Source organism: Emys orbicularis, chromosome 7 (assembly GCF_028017835.1).
Source record: "Emys orbicularis isolate rEmyOrb1 chromosome 7, rEmyOrb1.hap1, whole genome shotgun sequence".
NCBI classification, from domain to species: Eukaryota; Metazoa; Chordata; order Testudines; family Emydidae; genus Emys; species Emys orbicularis.
In genome coordinates this window covers 31,791,770-31,809,194 of record NC_088689.1, presented here as the reverse complement: position 1 = coordinate 31,809,194, position 17,425 = coordinate 31,791,770, and the positions used below count along the sequence as shown (strand labels likewise).

Below are 17,425 nucleotides of genomic sequence, written 5' to 3'. Positions count from 1 at the left end.
CTGCTGCTGCCTGATTGCGTACTTCTAGTTCCAAATGAGGTGTGTGGTTGATGGGTCAGTTTGTAACTCTGGTGTTCATAACTTTGAGGTTCTACTGTACTGTGTAACGTGACAGAGTTAATATCTGAAAAGCTTAAATTTCAATTTCTGACTTAAAGACAAGGTGGGTGAGGTAATATCTTTTATTGGACCAACTTCTGTTGGTGAGAAAGACAAGCTTTTTAGCTTACACAGAGCTCAAGAAGAAAAAGCTGAAGAAGAGTTCTGTGTAAGCTTGAAAGCTTGTCTCTCTCACCAACATAAATTGGTCCAATAAAAGATATTACCTCACCTGCCTTATCTCTCTAATATCCTGGAACCAATAGAGCTACAACTACACTGCATAATTTCTGACTTAGGTTTTTAAAATTGTAACCATGGAGGTAAACTTTTGAAGTTCAATAGTAAGAATAAAATATAAAGCTTTTAGTCTGCAAATGAAAGGAAAATTCAGTGTTAAATCTGACTCATGCTCCTTTGTCATAAATGCACTGTGTAAATGTTAGGCTCAGAATATAATTACTTTGACATTGAGTCATTGTAGATTTAACTTAAACATATTACTTTAGTGCTTTGTGAGGGAAAATAGGGCATAGCAAGGCTGAGAAAAATGACAATAATTCTAAAGGTATTTTTAGCAGTGATGCCAAGTTAACATTTAAGATGTGAAGCTACTTTTTAAATTGTCCAGTAGTTTAGTTTGCTTCATGATCCAAACTGAGTTTTTCTAGGTCACTGGCATTGAAGGAAAATCTTATTAGTGCAATAAATGTGGTCTGTTGTAAAGGATATGATTGTAGCTACACATTTTAAAATAAACTTCAAAAAGTAGGAGTTCTCGAAATGAGCTGGATTTTAGTGCCTTGTGTGTGTATATAGTGGACTAAGTGCCTTGTGTGTGTTTATATAGACAGCTTTTTCTGGAGGGAGGGGGATTTAGTGAGGGAACGAAAGTGGCACCTTCTCATAGGACACTGGTGTAGGTGTAAAAAGTAAGTTCCCTATGAATAGAGGAAGAGACAGTAGCTCTCCTGTATTTACAAAAGGCTTATGCTGGTATTACTGATAAATTATAAAAGCCCTCAGTGTGCATTGAAATGATATAGGGTTGTTCAGCCAAAGGACCCTAACTCTCCCTCGATTCTTCTAGTTATGTTCAACGTTTATTTCACTGAAATGTCAGCAAGGCCAAATCATAATAAAGGCTTAATATTCAGAAATATACCGTATATACTCGTTCATAAGCCAAATTTTTTTAGCAAAAAAGGGAAGCACCAGAGATGGGGGTCGGCTTATGAACGGGTATAGAGAGGGAGAGGTGGGACATAGCCCCTCCCACCAACAGAGGGAGCAAGGAGGGGCAGCACAGCAAGCAGAGACAGAAGGGAAGAGGCGGGACCAGAGTCTCTCCACTTCTGGCCACGCTGCTCTCCCCCCAGCCTCCGAAGCAGCTGCAGCTCCGGGGCTGGCAGGCTGCAGCCGTGCCGCTCAGCCCCACCCCCCAGAGCACGCTGCGGCCACACCACCCGGCCGAGCCTGCTGGAACATGCTGCAGCTACGCCACCCAGTATGGCCTGCCGGAGCAGGCTGTGGCCGCGCTGCCCAGCCTGCCGGAGCAGCTCCAGCCAGGTCAGAGACATCCTCCCCTGGCCGTCCCCAGATAAGGTGGGAAGGGATGGGATGGGGAGAGCGTGGGGATCCCAGGCTAGAGGTGGGGTCATGTGGGGGGTGGTCACAGGGGTTACTCCCCGACTCCCAGCTTCTCCCCCAAAAAACATTTCCCCACCAGTTGCTGTCCCGGCCCGTCAGGGTAAGCAGCTGGCGCGCCGGGACACTTTGTTTACCTCCGTGCCTGCGGATGCTCGAGGTAAACAAACCATCTCGGACCACCAACGGCTTATCCTGATGGCCCGGGAGCCAAAGTTTGCTGACCCATGAATTATAGGGTGGCTTATGAACGGGTTATAAAAAAAATTTCCATTTTTACTTATCCATCTTGGGGGGGTCGGCTTATGATCGAGTATATACGGCAGTTCATATTTAACGTAAATCCAAAGGGTTTTTTGGTACTAAAAAAATAACCTTTTAAAGCAAAGCTATATCAAAGTAATCATGCAAATGTGTACAGGGAATACTGTGATGATGAAATACAAAATTAGAGGACAGTATGCTAAACCACGTTGGCACTCACCAGAGCTAAGAGAAATCTTCCTTTTCCACCCCAATTCCTGATCAAAATATATAGCTAAGTCCCAAGGTAAATAGCTTGATGGTTAATGTGTAATAACTGTGGCTATAATCCAAGGTTACCCATCAGCAGGAAAATATTTAGGGTATACGCAGCTCTGAAATGGTCACTTTCTTAATAGCAAATCTTTTATAACTTATCTCAAACTGTGTGAAATGTAATATTTGGTCATAAAGTAAAAACAGAATCTTCCCACTAGTGCACAAATAGATCCATGAATTGTTTGTATCCTTCGTCTGTAAGGGATATTTCATTAACACAGAAACTATATTGTTTTCCCACTTAAATGTTCTCATGAAAGCCACTTTCAAAAACAAGATCTATCTAATAATCTATATGTTCTTATATAGAACACTGGGAATATATTACCCTCATTACTGTGTGGTTGGCTTTTGTTGGTGGTTTTGTTTCTATTTTTCACTCTTCCTTCCACCTCCACCCTCTGCTTCTTTTACCTTGCTTACATGGTATGTACCTAGGCAGCTGGGAAGGGATTCCTATGTACTGAAATGCCACAACTGCTAGATCATAATGTAGATGCGGTTTATGCTGCACTACCATGAGTAAGATGGGCTGCAGGGGTCAGCACAAGAGAGAACCAATATCTTGCAAAACACTGAACATAGAGAAGTTGTTAGGAACAGTTACAGTCTGTCCTTAGGGTTGCCAACCATCCCGGATTGGCCAGGAGTCTCCTGGAATCGGAATCAATCTCCCGGTTGCTATTGAAACCAATCCGGGAGATTTTAATAGGCCGCTAAAAGTCCAGCCAGCAGCACAGCGGGGCTAAGGCAGGCTCCCTATCTGCCCTGACTCCACATGGCTGCCAGAAGTGGCTGGCATGTCTGGCTCCTGCGTGCTGCCCTCGCCCCAAACGCTGACTCCGCAGGTCCCATTGGTCAGGAACCACAGCCAATGGGAGCTGCGGGGTGTGGTGCCTGCAGACAGGGGCAGGGTGCAGAACCGTCTGGCCGCCCCTGAGCCTAGGAGCCAGTCGCTTCCGGGAGTTGTCTGAGGTAAGTGCTGCCTGGCTGGACCCTGCACCCCTGCCCCAGGTCAGGACCCGCTCCCACACCCTAACTCCCTCCTGGAGCCTGCACCCTGAACCCCCTCCTGCACCCCATCCCCCTGCCCCAGCCCTGAGCGCTCTCCTGCACCCAACTCCCTCCCAGAGCCCACACCCTTAGCCCCCTCCTGTACCCCTACCCCAGTCCAGTGAAAGTGAGTGAGGGTGGGGGAGAGTGAGCGATGGAGGGAAGGGGGATGGAGTGAGCGGGGGTGGGGCCTCAGAGAAGGGGCGTGGCAGGGCAAGGGTGTTTGGGTTTGTGGGATTAGACAGTTGGCAACCCTATCTGTCCTGGTTATATGTGCCGCTTTTGTGATAGTGTCCAGAAATATTGAGCTTCTGCCAGAATTAAAGGCTTGAGTGGGACCACTATAGGCTGCATATTGTATAGCCATTTCTAGATCTCTATCAATTGGTTTAGATAGTTAGATTTCTTTAAAATGTGCCCATCCACAGCTCTGGGAGCACATGCAGAATATTAGCGCACACGTTCATCTCCAGTAGATTACAATCCAACAACTGAAATAACTCAAAAATCTCTATCACAACACCTCCCATAATTAAACCAATGTCCACAAATTAATATACAAGAACATCCCAAACTAAAAACTTCCACAAATTCCCCAATCCCACCCTCTCTAGAAACGGTATGAAAACTGATGGGCTTTGCAATGTAACCAAAAGGTCATCAAATTCAAGCTCTGGCTCTTTCACTAAGAGTACCCTACCACCAGCCACCTCCTAGACCCTCTACAAGAGGACAGTCCGCTCAAGGCCCTCAGCTGATGTCAACTGTTAAAGCCCATTTGCACCCTACAAAATAATAGAGAAATAAATATCTTTCTGCCTTGCAGCTTTAATTCTTTTGTTGCTCAAGAGTCTCCCTGATTCCTTTTGGTCACAGAGATTATTAAAGTATATGGCAAACTGGGACCAGTTAGCATGGCATCCTTCGGGACCTACAGTACCATGGGTGCATTCAGACTTCCATTTTTTGAAAATTTGTAGAGTTAATAGTTGAGATAGTGACTCTTCCAAACATTGTACAAATTGTGATACTGCATTTAAACTTTTTTATTGTTGGTGTTCTATTTTATGGTAATCGTACTTGTCTGATCATCCCTGCTTTCCATTGGTACAAGAATTTACCCAAACAGCTGAGGTTCAACAATATAAGTTAACTTTTTCCTGCTCCTTAACTCTGACGTGCATCCGCACAACCGGATGCTTTTGCACCCAGAAGCAGAAATTCTGAGAGTGAGCAAGAGACACTAGTTTCACACATTTCCATCTTAGTTGAAAGCAGGAATTATGGAAAGCTATCAAAGCAAACTTCTTCATGGGATTTTCTGCCAAATTTTCAAATTTTCACCAAAGTGGGTTTTAATAAGCATCTCAACCACAAAACCTTCTGAGGTTCAACCAGCATAACTTGAAAGGCATTAATGAGATCTCAAAAGGACAAATCAATATACTGTTCCTTTAACCAGCATTTGAAAGGTCTATGTAAAGCATTTGCCTTTCCTATAGTAAATTTTCTTTTCCCATTACAGGTGGAAGTGAAGCCATATGTGTTGGATGATCAGATGTGTGATGAATGCCAGGGCACTCGCTGTGGTGGAAAATTTGCTCCGTTCTTCTGTGCCAATGTTACCTGTTTGCAGTATTACTGTGAATACTGCTGGGCAAGCATCCACTCTCGTGCTGGGCGAGAGTTCCACAAACCACTGGTGAAGGAGGGAGGTGACCGGCCACGCCACGTTCCATTCCGCTGGAGCTGAACCCTATGCTTAAACCCAGCAGCAAGTACTGGAGTAGATAAAATCGAGGGGAAAAGAAGAGAACGCTGCCTCAGGGCTTAGTGTTCTGGAAATCTGTGCATTTGTCCTCGACTTTAACGAAGATATGGGTCTTTTTATTACTATTATTATTATTTACAGTCACATTACTGAACTTAGTGTCCAGTATAATATAAACCGGCAGAGTGTAACCGTACTGATTTTGCACTTTGATTCACACAAACATCTGCTTGGTACCTTAATTTCCTACATAAGACTTGTCACTAGTGACATTACGTAGACTGCCATTCTCATCAGCCACCACTGGGTTGATGTGTATGTGATGAAGATTTTTTATTATTATTATTATTTTTATTTTTGAACTGGAGCATGCACTTATTTTCAGAAACTTAGACTTGCCCCTAGCAGATGACTTACCAAAGGTAATACTCACAAATAGGTGGCAGATGTAGCAAAAACTTAAACAGATATTCAGCAATCATTAGTTTGGGTCATTTAGAGGTAGGAATAACCCTTAAAGAAAATAAGCCTTTAGTTGCTCTCCATTTTGACTTGTAAGGATGATACCTCATAAGCTGGATCAGATTTTTTTTTTTCCTTGTTTTGCTGAGGGTTTTTTGTTTTGTTTTTTAGGTCTTTTAGTGTTATGTAAATGTATGCTGCAATAGCTTTTGCTGCTATTAAAATGGTATTACTAATACCATAATACTCTATTCAGGCTAGGGTATCAATTTAAAAAAATGAATATGTGATTAAAAATAGAGTGATGGCTGCTGAAAGGAGATCAGTATAGCATACAGAAAGCTTCCAAGGAAGGTCAATATTTTTGACTGCATGTTTACTTAATCAGGTTGCTGCATGCAATAAATTTTATATATGTCTAATATAAAACCTGCCCACAATGCACAAATTAAGAATCTATGTAAGCTACAAAATACTGAGTGAAGGAAAAAATGATTACTGACTGGAGGAAGGCATGCCTCCGTAAATGTAATGCTTCTGAAATTAGGATCAGCCCATTACAGAATGACCTATATTACAGCAAATATAAAAAGTAGATGTAGGATATTCTTAAAACAAATTTGTGGATGGTAGATGAAGTACTTTGCGGTGCTCTGTTATATATTGTGCAATTTATTTTACATAGTAAAGTGATTATGTCTAGTACTGTGATCAAACTTAACTGTTAAAGCCTCATATCCAACATTAACACACTTTTGACAGTTTATAACAGGCATATAAACAAAAACATGAGCTCTTAGTTACAATATCTCTCCTAATGCTTGCACCATTTATGTAGCTGCAGACCTTGTCCAGAGAACCAAAGAGCTCATACTAGCTTACATAATCTATTGATTAGACTGTCAAACTGAGAAACTAGGCACATTTTTAAGAAAGTTAGGAAAAAGTGGGGTGCTAAAGAAATGTCTGCACACAAGTTAATATGAGATGTCTGCTTTCTGGGTATGGCGGTAACTCTTTGATCCCTGGATGTATCCTGTGATGCTTGAATACAATTAAGACCTGCTAACACAGTAGACATTTATTTAGCATGTCCTATGGGACTGTAGATAGTAGCATAAAAACACACTTGGTGTACTTATGATTGTGAGACTGTGTACACTGTTCCCCCTCCTCCCTCCTTTGTTTTGCAGTTCTGGGGACAATCTGACTGGATATGACACCGCATAGTAGATTTAAATGTTCTGGGTTTTGTTTGTTGTGATGTCCTTGTTTGTGTCTAATTTAGTAAGATTTTTTTTGTCAACCTGTAGTTGCAATTATTGGCTTTGAAAGAAACTTTTCTGTTTTTGAAAAAAGAAAAATAGTTTTTTACTGGTTTAAAATGCTTATTATAATTATCCCTTTCAAGGTTACTTCTGGGCTTTTTGGTGATATTGTTTTTTCCAGCCCAGATGTCTTTTTTTTCATCTGTAAAAGACATTTTGTTATGCACTACTTTTTGTATCTAGACAGTTTTCAACGGTCGGCCAATGATTTTTTTTAAAGAAAAAGGCATGCTTTCTGACTGACATGATCTTTTGCAATACCTCAATTTTGAAATATAGGAAAGAAAATGATATTTTCTAAGTAAGTTTATTCAGAAAAATATATATTAATTTAATTCTGCAAGAAAATGATTTAACAGATGGGTAACTTTATTTTTTTCATGCTTATTTGCGTTTTTTGAAAATGAAGAAGTTAAAGCTTTATAACTGTAATATTAAAGATCATAGCTAACCTACAGAAATCTACCTAATTATGTGAAATAAGTAAACCTTTTTGAAGAAATTCCCCTCTTTCATGTAGACACACACCCCAGAGAGAGAGAGAGACAGATGAAGATGTACAGTACAGCATAAAGTTGGATTAAAACTAAACAACAAAGTTGTCGTAAAGAAAATGTGTAAACACAAACTCCATTTGGTGCTGAAAGTTGTGAATAGAAGGTGAAGAAATATTTTCCCTTAATTTGTATATTTATAATCAAGTGTGATTATGCACGACTGACCAGAATTGTGAGAGTTCTTCTGTTTGTATTTTTTAAAGAGAACTTTTTTAGTTTATTAAATTATAACATGCTCCCTTTTGTTTTGTACATGAATGTGCCCCTGAGTTATTAATGTTCTATTAAGAGGGTCCTTCAAAAAAAATATTTTTTAAAATAAGGTGTTCTGAACTGCAACTTGATTAAGAAGCCCCTGGGTACAACAGGTCCTATTGTGGCCTTTTCTGTTGTGAGACTTGAACTAGTCGATTTTTTTGAAGGCTAACCTAACCTCGACTATTTGTTGTTATGTGCAATACTGTTTGTACTGTTTGTATATAAAAAAAGAAAAATGAAAAGAAAAAAGGCATAAATCTTTATTGCAGATTTATTTTCATTGCAGACTTTAGACATTGTGATTCACTAAGATCATTTTTCTACTGTCAAATATGTACCTTTTCTTCATGCTGGTATATTTTCAATAGTAATGTAGCCTTTGTACTGAGACAAATTTTCATTGTTATTTTTAGAAAGATTTTTTGCTAAGAAAAAAATTAAACATATTTACATATTTTTCATTTTTATTTCATATTTTCTTTAAGGAGTGCTTTCTCAACCATTAATATAGTTATTTCTGGGAGAGACTTTCATATCTGGTCAATGTCATTAATATTATTTTGTATTTTTACTTGGAATAAATTAATTTTATGATGCTAATTCTTTAAAAGTTTATTTTTTTCATTTTCAGTTATTTTTGAAGCTAAAACCTTTGTAATATTGTTACTAAAGTGTCTAGTTTTTGAAATGCAAAGCTTTATGTATTAACTTGCTGATGTGGTTTACAATAGTGTGGCAATGATGAAAATGGTTATATAAAGTGATTGGAAAATGTAATGAATAACTGGGCAATAAAATGACAGAATGAAGCAGAAAAATATGATATTTTGAAAAGCCTTTTCCTTTATCAAAATGATTTAGGGAAATAATAGGGATGTCACAGTACCAGTTCACTGTCTAGATTTATACAACACCAGTGCCGATGAATGCTATTGCTATTATAATGAACTAAAATCTACTGAAATAATGGGTTTATGACTCTGTCTGTTCAGCATAATGCTCCATTGCTTTTTTTATCATGAACTTATTTAAATTCTTCTTTCAAACACTGTCTGCAGTTGAATGTCCTAAAATCTGCCCTATCCCCTTTCAGTGTGTTCTGCCACCATCTTTATTTATTTATTTAATTGTCCCCTTTCTGAATAACTTCCCTTCTTTCGTAATTTTTCATTGATGGCATGGAACAGACTTAGAAGAAGTAAACATGTTAACACAGGTAACTACATAATTTTTCCAGTGGAGTTACCATGTATTATTGGTAGCCACATAGTTAATGCAAAATAATGTATGTCATTTTCTGGTAGCAATGAAGTAACCCATATCACCACTACATGTGACAATTTGTTCAGCTCCTTCATCTTTTTCAATTTTTATTTGCTTTTCTTTTTGGTCTGTCTTTTTAGTCTCTTGCATATATAGGATCCGTGGCTGCCATGAAAACGTCTCTTCACTTTCTCTTCACCGCTGCTTACCTACCCTTCCCTTTCCCTATCCTTCCGGCAGAACCCACATCCCAGAGCCAGTGACTCTTTACTCTGGTGCCTAAAACAATCCATATTGAAACTGGTGTTGCGTAAACAGGGCATACAATGACCTTCTCTGGAGAGATCAGTTATTTCAACTGGTTTATTGATGACCTTTCATAACTAATTTATGCTGGTGTGATAGAGGTCACCTATAACTTGTAGAAAGAAATGTGTCCAGAGTTGGGCCATTGTGTATATCCTCTGTGTATTCAGTTCCATACGTAATGTATAGACTAGATCACTAGAATAGTGAGGTAAAGTTTAGACTAAAATTAGGTACTACCGGTTGGAATATATACAAATTGCAAATATAAAGGAGTTTAAGGATTGAAGGGGGGAATAAAAGAATTTCTTAAGTGGTACAAAGTTTATGCTTAGATTTCTGCCTACATGCTTGTGTTTTATAGCCTCCTAGCAAGGCATGGGGTAAAATAAATTGTATTGCAAATATGCTGTTAGCAAATAACTTGCTGATTTCACTATCTCTGTTAGAGTAGTTTTTTTTAAAAAAGCGCGTAACTGGGAAAAGCTCCCATGTTAATATTTCAGTATTGTGACATCTCTACTTGCAAGATATGAGTGAAAGATTAGTCACAGATTTGTACAAATGTCTCTTTTGTTTAATCTGGCTTGTATGTAGTTGCTTCTTACACTGGTTTGTATGATGTCTGTTTTTTTTTTTTTTTACACCAGACACACTTTCTTCTCAATCTCAGCTGCTATAGTGTTCTATCATACCACAGAGTATTTTATATTCATGTTGGTGATTACTCTATACCCCAAATGGGTAGCTGGTCAGTAACTATAATGATCATATAATTCTGGCACATTTAAATTTATATGGAAACAAAATTTAGCAACAAGTAGAAAACCAGGGTGCTAATATGGGATAATCATTTCAGCTATTTTTTCCTGGATGTAGTTCTGTTGGGGTATAAAGTATTAGGTATTTGTAATTTTGCTGTCAAAATAATGGACATAACTTTTAGAGTATTCACAGCTAAGATCTCTGTACTACTTTTTCAGCTAACTAATTTTAAATGTACTGTATCTTTTATTACATGTTCTCTTGGATTGTTTTTGCTAGTAATCCTAACAAGGCTTCTACTTTTTTGGCTTGGACTAATGCTTGTATGGAACTGCAGTACTGTGACTAAACATGGAGCTCAATGCTGCTATTGCTTAAACTTTGTAGTTTGGACTTTATTTTTTCTGTAATAACTTATTAAATCTAGTTGTATGAAGTACTGACACTTGTCATCCTTTGCATATTCTAAGGAAAGCTTGGGAAATGTATTATGGGGATATATGATAGGTTTTAAAAATCAGAATTTATACTAAAAACCTCTTTACATTGGTTAGTTAAGCAAAATACACCTGCTCCCATGCACAAAAACTATGCTTGTCAGTTATTTTTTTTTCTTTTGGTGTGAGTTCCACTTAATCTTTTTTTCCCCCCTTCAAAATGCAAGTTAATTTGAGCATGTCTGAAATCTCCCAAAATCACTCTTAAATTGAACATTAAGGGATTAATCTAATTAAACTGAAGCTGAATATAGAAGTTTTACTTCATATGAAATTAGTATAAAGGGTGTAGGGCTTTTTGAAAAGGCAAAACATAGTTAACATTTGACTGTATTGGTATCAGTTTTGTTTTGGTACCAAATGAGTCATGCAGAACAGATTTTTTTCATCTCCTCACAGAAATGTAAGTAAGCAGAATTAGTTTTTTCCCTAGAAAAGTGATTGTGTATTTCAGTAGTCAAAGTTTTTGATACTTATTTCTGTCAAACATGCTTGGGAGCATACAAAATGTGACAAAATCCAATTTCTCCCATATCATGGAGTTTATAAACATGCCCAAGAGGTAAGTATAGAGTAGTTTATGAAAAGCCTGTTTGGCACTTTTTGACTGGAATAAATTTTGTCCAATATGTTCCAATGCTGTAGAGATTGGGAAAACCTTCAATAGTGTTCTGTGAGAAACTATAACATTGGCTATTTTATAAGAACCTGAAAAAGGTCTCATTTTAACACCTACCACTTCTAGGAGTTTCAATCTTTCACAATATTACCCCAAACACCTTAAAAAAATAAACTCTTGAGATGAATTCAGAGAAGCCAACAAATACTAGATGTTTAATTTCCATTGCACTTGCTTTGTCCGGGGCGTCACACCAGCCACATGTTAAAAGTTGGACTGATCAACAAGAGACAATTCTATTACTATGTATTTAGTTTGTGCTTTGTATTTTAAGGATAGGAGGGAGGAAAAATTAAGCAAAATAAACAATTAGAGCAATGTAAAATATTTCTTTAGAAGGGACTCTTGCTTCTATCTGGTGAACTCAACTTTGCACTCCTTCAATCCAGGTGCAGCCTCTATGCAGAGCTGGTTCCCCTGTGCTAAGTTAAAGCTGCCTGAAGATTGCTGTATTTTATACCAGCTGCAACATGCCATAAGGGACCAAAATGCCACCTAAATCCTGCGATGTCAGCAGCAGGAAGAGTGAGTGACGTAAGAACCACTACTCTGGCTCTATGTCACCACCTTCTTGTGGTTGATTTGTATAAGAAAAGCACAATATCCTGCTAAAATTATCTGCACTAAAAATTACAGGATGACTGCACTGTGTATATTGTACTTGACTGGAAACAGGCTGGGATTATAGATGGAATAAATGACTGTATTATGAAAGGGAATGCAAAAACCTGGCTGGATTACTTGGGCCAGCTCGGTATTCTATATTACTACCTCACTGCGTTATGGTAGACTATACCAGCATGTACCCTTGCTCAGCCACATGAAAATAAATAAATAATTAATTTGCAAACAAGACACCATCAAATTAGGCCTGAATAAAAGCCTGGGAGTGGATGGGTCACCACAAAAAGTAATTTTCCCTCTGCTGATACTCACACCTTCTTGTCAATTGTTGGAAATGGGCGATGTCCACCTTGATTGCACTGGCCTCGTTAGAATTACAAAGTTAATTTTCCCTCTCTTGATATTCACCCCTTCTTGTCAACTGTTGAGAATATGCCACTTCCAACTTAATTGAATTGGCCTCGTTAGCAATGACCCCCCCACTTGGTAAAGCAACTCCCATCTTTTCATGTGCTGTAATATATATACCTGCCTACTGTATTTTTCACTCCATGCATCTGATGAAGTAGGTTTTAGCCCATGAAAGCTTATGCCCAAATAAATTTGTTAGTCTCTAAGGTGCCACAAGGACTCCTCGTTTTTTGGGTTTTTTTATGAAAAGAAATGGCTCATTCTGGGATACCAGGCAATAAGCAGAATACTCTTATGTGAAAATGTTTGAAACCTATAATGAACAGCCACAGACACTGGTGAGAGGAATGTTCAGACACTGCTCTTTCTGTAACACAGTAGAGGGGTTTTTAATAGCTCTGACTGGTCCCCAATAACTGAGAAATCCTGGTAATAAATGTTTTGCACTTAGTGAAGCCATGGGCTTTGGTTTGCTTCACAGCTAAATTTGAGTGGGGAATTCTGCTAAAATATGTTTGTTACTAAGTCAGCTCTAAAGTGCAGATAGGTAAGTAGCGTGCAACTATGATGTTCCTCAGCATGAAGTGCAAGCTCCATTTCTATAAGACATTGAGGGCACCATTGGGGCCTGGTTTACAAACCAGCTAATATCAGTGGCGAGGGCGGTTTCTGTGGGTCTGTACTCTGCATTCTTTGCAACACACCAGCAGATGAGCTGGTGAAAGTAATCAGTACCATCTGTAAGGGTGCAAGATGATTTTCCTTCTATAGCAGGAGGAACCAGGAACCATATTATGACTGGGGTCTTGCCTATATGAGAAATTTTCACTAGTTTAAGGTGTGATTTGAGTTAAACCAGCGCAAAAGGCTGTGTGAATTTTGGTTTGAATGGTTTATAAACCAACATAAGCATCCATGCAACATTTTCCCCAGTTTGCCTAAATCTGTTTTAAAAAACTAATTTGTTACACCAGGTCAACTTGCTTATATAAACAAGGCCTCCAAGGGATTTATATGGCCCCTTATGTGGCTCTTGTGGGAAAGCCAGTGTCCAGGCCTTAATACTGAAATCTGCTTTCCCTACCTATTTAAATGCAAAAGCCAAATATCACGAGTAGGCAGGGAGACTCTTAACTGCTTCTCCATGGGTGTGACTAAGAAGATTCAATTTTATTTTCTCTAATAGATACTATGTGTTTTATCATTCATGAGAACTGTGGCCATCGCAATTTATGCCACTTAGGATGGTGCATTACAAGAGGTTTATCATGTAAACAACAGGAAGCTTACTAAGTCACAAACACATCCAAAATATACCCATGGAAATTAGTTTTTTGGATAAGACCTTTTTCTTCCTAATCTGCAGGAGTGAGGTTTCTGCAAAATATCAGAAAAAGGTTAAAATTGCCCAAGACCTACAAACCACTGGATTAACAACCACCTATTTGTGTTGCTGTCAGTTTGATTCTATGTGAGTAGTTAGTTTGTACAGTAGCTAGTAAAGTTGCCAGATTTTTCCAACCCCTAAATCAAGACAAATTTAAACTCTAAAGGAAGAGAAGGGCCCTAATGAGGATATGACACTCCAAGTGCTGAACAGCTTTCTGTGATGCTGACACATAGCAAGAGGAAACTGTGTAGAGTTATTCCTGTAATATTGCTGCCTAGTCAGATCTTGTCTAACACAGGGAAAAATAGGGGACACAAAGACATTGAACCTCAAATAAACTGGGGAAGAAATTGTGGTAAAACCCATTTGCCTCTCTTCTCCCCTCCTTTCTTTCCTGTCCTGGAAGAAGAGAGAAAAATTTCCCTAGGGATAAAATCACACAACCGGTCAGTGCTGGGGGAAAAATCCAGGTCTCCCAGTATCTGCTAGGCTGCACTGCTTCCTTCTGTACTGACTCAGTTTGCCATCTGAACTGTTTGAATACTGGAGTAGGTAGATGTTGATGTAATACTTGTTTATGGTAGCACCAATTATGTGCTAGACATCTCCCTAACTTTCAAGAAGGGATGATCCTTGCCCCAATGAACTTGCAGTCTAAGGACAGACAGGTTGAAGGAGGTTAGGGGAAGAGGCACAAAAAACAGATTTTTTTTTTTTTATACTAGTCCATTTGCTTCACTGTTGACACTTACCAGGAGTGGATCTTTAAGAGGGATTTGAATATGGACAATTTAGTGAGTACCCAAGAGGTAGACAAGTACACACCTATGAACTGAAAATGGTGAATAAGTAAAATGCACCAAAAAAGTGAATGAATAAAGAAAATTATAGGAAGTTCAGCAGTGTACAAAATGATTAAAGAAATGTCTGTGGCCAAATTAATATGAAGGTAAAACTGCAGCAGGAGGGTGGCAACACAGTTAACCATCCTTCCAACAGAAAAGAAGCTGGTTTCTTTGTGTTACATGCAATCTGGAGATAACTGACAGGAGAAGATACTTTTGAAGATACCACAGCCTCAAAACTCAGATATGAAGAGAAATGACTGCAGGAGAGGTACAAACATCACTTGTTAATCAATGAAATCTAGTCAAAAGAAGGAATGCAGGAGAGTGTAGACAGCAAAGGAAAAGTAGGAAATTGTCAGTGTTGCCCCGAGTAGCGGTTGGATGTTAAAAGGACACAATCTGAATTTTTTTAAATTGACTTTTTTCTTTACATCCGGTTTCTATCATACACCCTTTAAGTAGCACATCCTGGTATTTTAAATTTTTGTTTGTTCTCTGCTTCTGTGTTGATATTATAGGTCTTCCGGCTGTTGGCCTGAGAACAAGCATAGACATTTTAGGTGTAACCACCCTATTCCCATTTCTTTGTGCAAACAAAAGCCTTTAGTCATTGCCTTTTCAGTTTCTGCTCTGCTTACTTTATGTCCATAGTAAACAGCCAGCGGGCAGTGGCTGGGCAGGTAGTCACAGGGAGGGACTACTGTTACCTTTTTGTATCTTGTTTAGGTTTTAAATGGAAATGCCACTCACGTCGCACATTGAAACTGAGCACATAGCCAGTCTGAAACCATCCCTTCCTGCCACTGACTATTCTGCTTGTCACCCATGAACATGTTGCATCTTTTCTCAAATGACTATCTCTTACCTAGCATTGCCGACACTAAAAGTTCAAAAATCAGCAGACTAGACCCAAAAAGTCATGAGATTTTTGAAGAGTATAGTGTTTGTCTTTGAAATCTGAACTTTTCCTGCCCCTCCTCCACAGTGTGAGAGACAATTAATGTTGCCAATTCTCCCAATTTAATAAAGAAATAGGATTCTAGCCCCTACCTGCAGAAGTTCTTGCTGACTGCCAGATGGTACAAAGCTTCCAGCTTTTGCCAAAAATTCTAATTAACTCTTCCCATCACTCCCAAATTTGCCCTTCAGCACACCACTGCTCCCTCTGCAGTTCCAGGGATTCTTTACAATCCCAAGTGTGGGGAACCAGCTTCAGGGGGGTTCTCTTCTTCCCTTTCCCAAGTGTTGGGGTTAGCTCTAGGGGTTCACCTCTTCTCCTCTCCACCCCACACCTACTGCCTCCCATTTTTCCCCAGCCTGCTACCAACAGTCCCAGTCACATGCCCAGCTTCTTGTCCTGATCTACTCCCCTTGCCCTGCTCCTGTCCTCTCTGTATTTGTATCAGGCAGCTTCCTTCTCCAGGCTGCCTGGGGCCCAGCAGGAGTGGGTCACTGAGAGCACAAGAGAGAGCGCCTCCCTCCTCTGTTCTGGTGCCAGGACCTCAGATGGCCTGGGGCAGTCCAGAGCTACAAATGCAGGTAAAGTCCTGCTCAACCCTGGGCTGCAGCATGCACAGTGTGGACAAGAGCTTCAGAGATTTTAGCTTGTAAAGGTTTAGCAAGTCACTGGAAAACTGCAATTTGCAATTGCCCAGTAAGGTAATTCAGCCAAATACAGCCAAGAACTCATAGCTAAGGTACAAACCCATAATCTCATCTTTCCTCCAGGATCTTTGTTTTACAGTTTTATGAAGTTATGGGAAGTCCTTTATCTAATTCTATCAAATGTCAGAAAGGTATATGAATGATCTGACTCCAAGCAAAAACATTTAGGAAATTCTAAGGAGGCTAAAACTGGGTTTAGAAACTAACTAATCCTTCCTATTGTCCAGTACATATTGCAGCAAACAGGCTGTATACATAAAAGCAAATAGTTACCTAAATTTCAGGCTAAAAATAGGGTTGAATTTGGGGTATTAGTGAGCAAACAATGACACTCTGTGCTAGGGAGTCTTCTACAGCAATTATTTGAAATGGAAAATCTGAAGTTAATTCGAGATGCAATTTATTCCTGAAGATGACTTAATGGGCAATGTTTTGACAATTTAATCTTCATTGTATTTTTAAAGACACTATCAAAATGGTGTGTCTTAATTTTAGAATTTTTTTTAAATCTCTACTACTCAATTCTTTGGTCGTTCAAAACTGAACAATTTTACTGTCAAACTTGTCTGTTTGTACCACTTAATTTTGTTGCTTGCTGTGCTAAATTTTCTTCGGAGGTTAAGTGCACAAACAAAGGAAATCCAAAGTATTTAATCCCTTATGAAATGAGACTGTAGAGCAGCTATAGATTATTAATATATGGCCAAAGATGCAAGTAAGTTCCTCTGGACAACATACAGTAGAAATAGCCATATGTAAAATCCCCATATACATGGTACACATGTAGGGTGGTTTTTGACTGGAAAGTCTGGTCAAAAAGGGGACCAAACAGTGTCCAGTCAGGTCTACTGACCGGACACCCAATGTCCAGTTACTGAGGGTGGGGGAGGTGGGGAGGCACCAGGTCATCACCCGTGCCAGCCCCTACTCAGCCGGGGCTGCCTCCTACCTGTATCATTTGCCTGCACTCTGCAGGCAAGTACCTCCTGACCCAGGGCAGGGGGGTGAGGGGAAAAGAAGCAAGCAACAGAGGGGAGGAGGGAAGAGGAGTGGACAGGGGCTGGGGAGGAGGGAAGAGCAGTGGACAGGAGTGGGGCTTTGGGGGAAGAGGTGGGACAGAGATGGAGCCTCAGGGGAAAGAGTCAGGGCAAGAGAGGCTCCTGGTGGAGTGTCCAGTTTTTAAATATTACCAAGTTGGCAACCTATACACATGGCATGTA

The 17,425-nt window shown here is 39.4% G+C and overlaps 1 protein-coding gene across 5 annotated transcripts in view; it reads left to right on the top strand.

The window, feature by feature from the left end:
- Nucleotides 1-5,134, top strand: part of CPEB3 (cytoplasmic polyadenylation element binding protein 3) — a 166,804-nt gene extending 161,670 nt beyond the window's left edge. For all 5 annotated transcript variants that reach the window (XM_065407238.1, XM_065407242.1, XM_065407241.1 and 2 more), the window contains one exon: nucleotides 4,907-5,134. In XM_065407238.1, coding sequence (XP_065263310.1) covers nucleotides 4,907-5,134 — 228 coding nt within the window. The remainder of the gene's footprint in view (nucleotides 1-4,906) is intronic.
- Nucleotides 5,135-17,425: the final 12,291 nt, after the last annotated feature.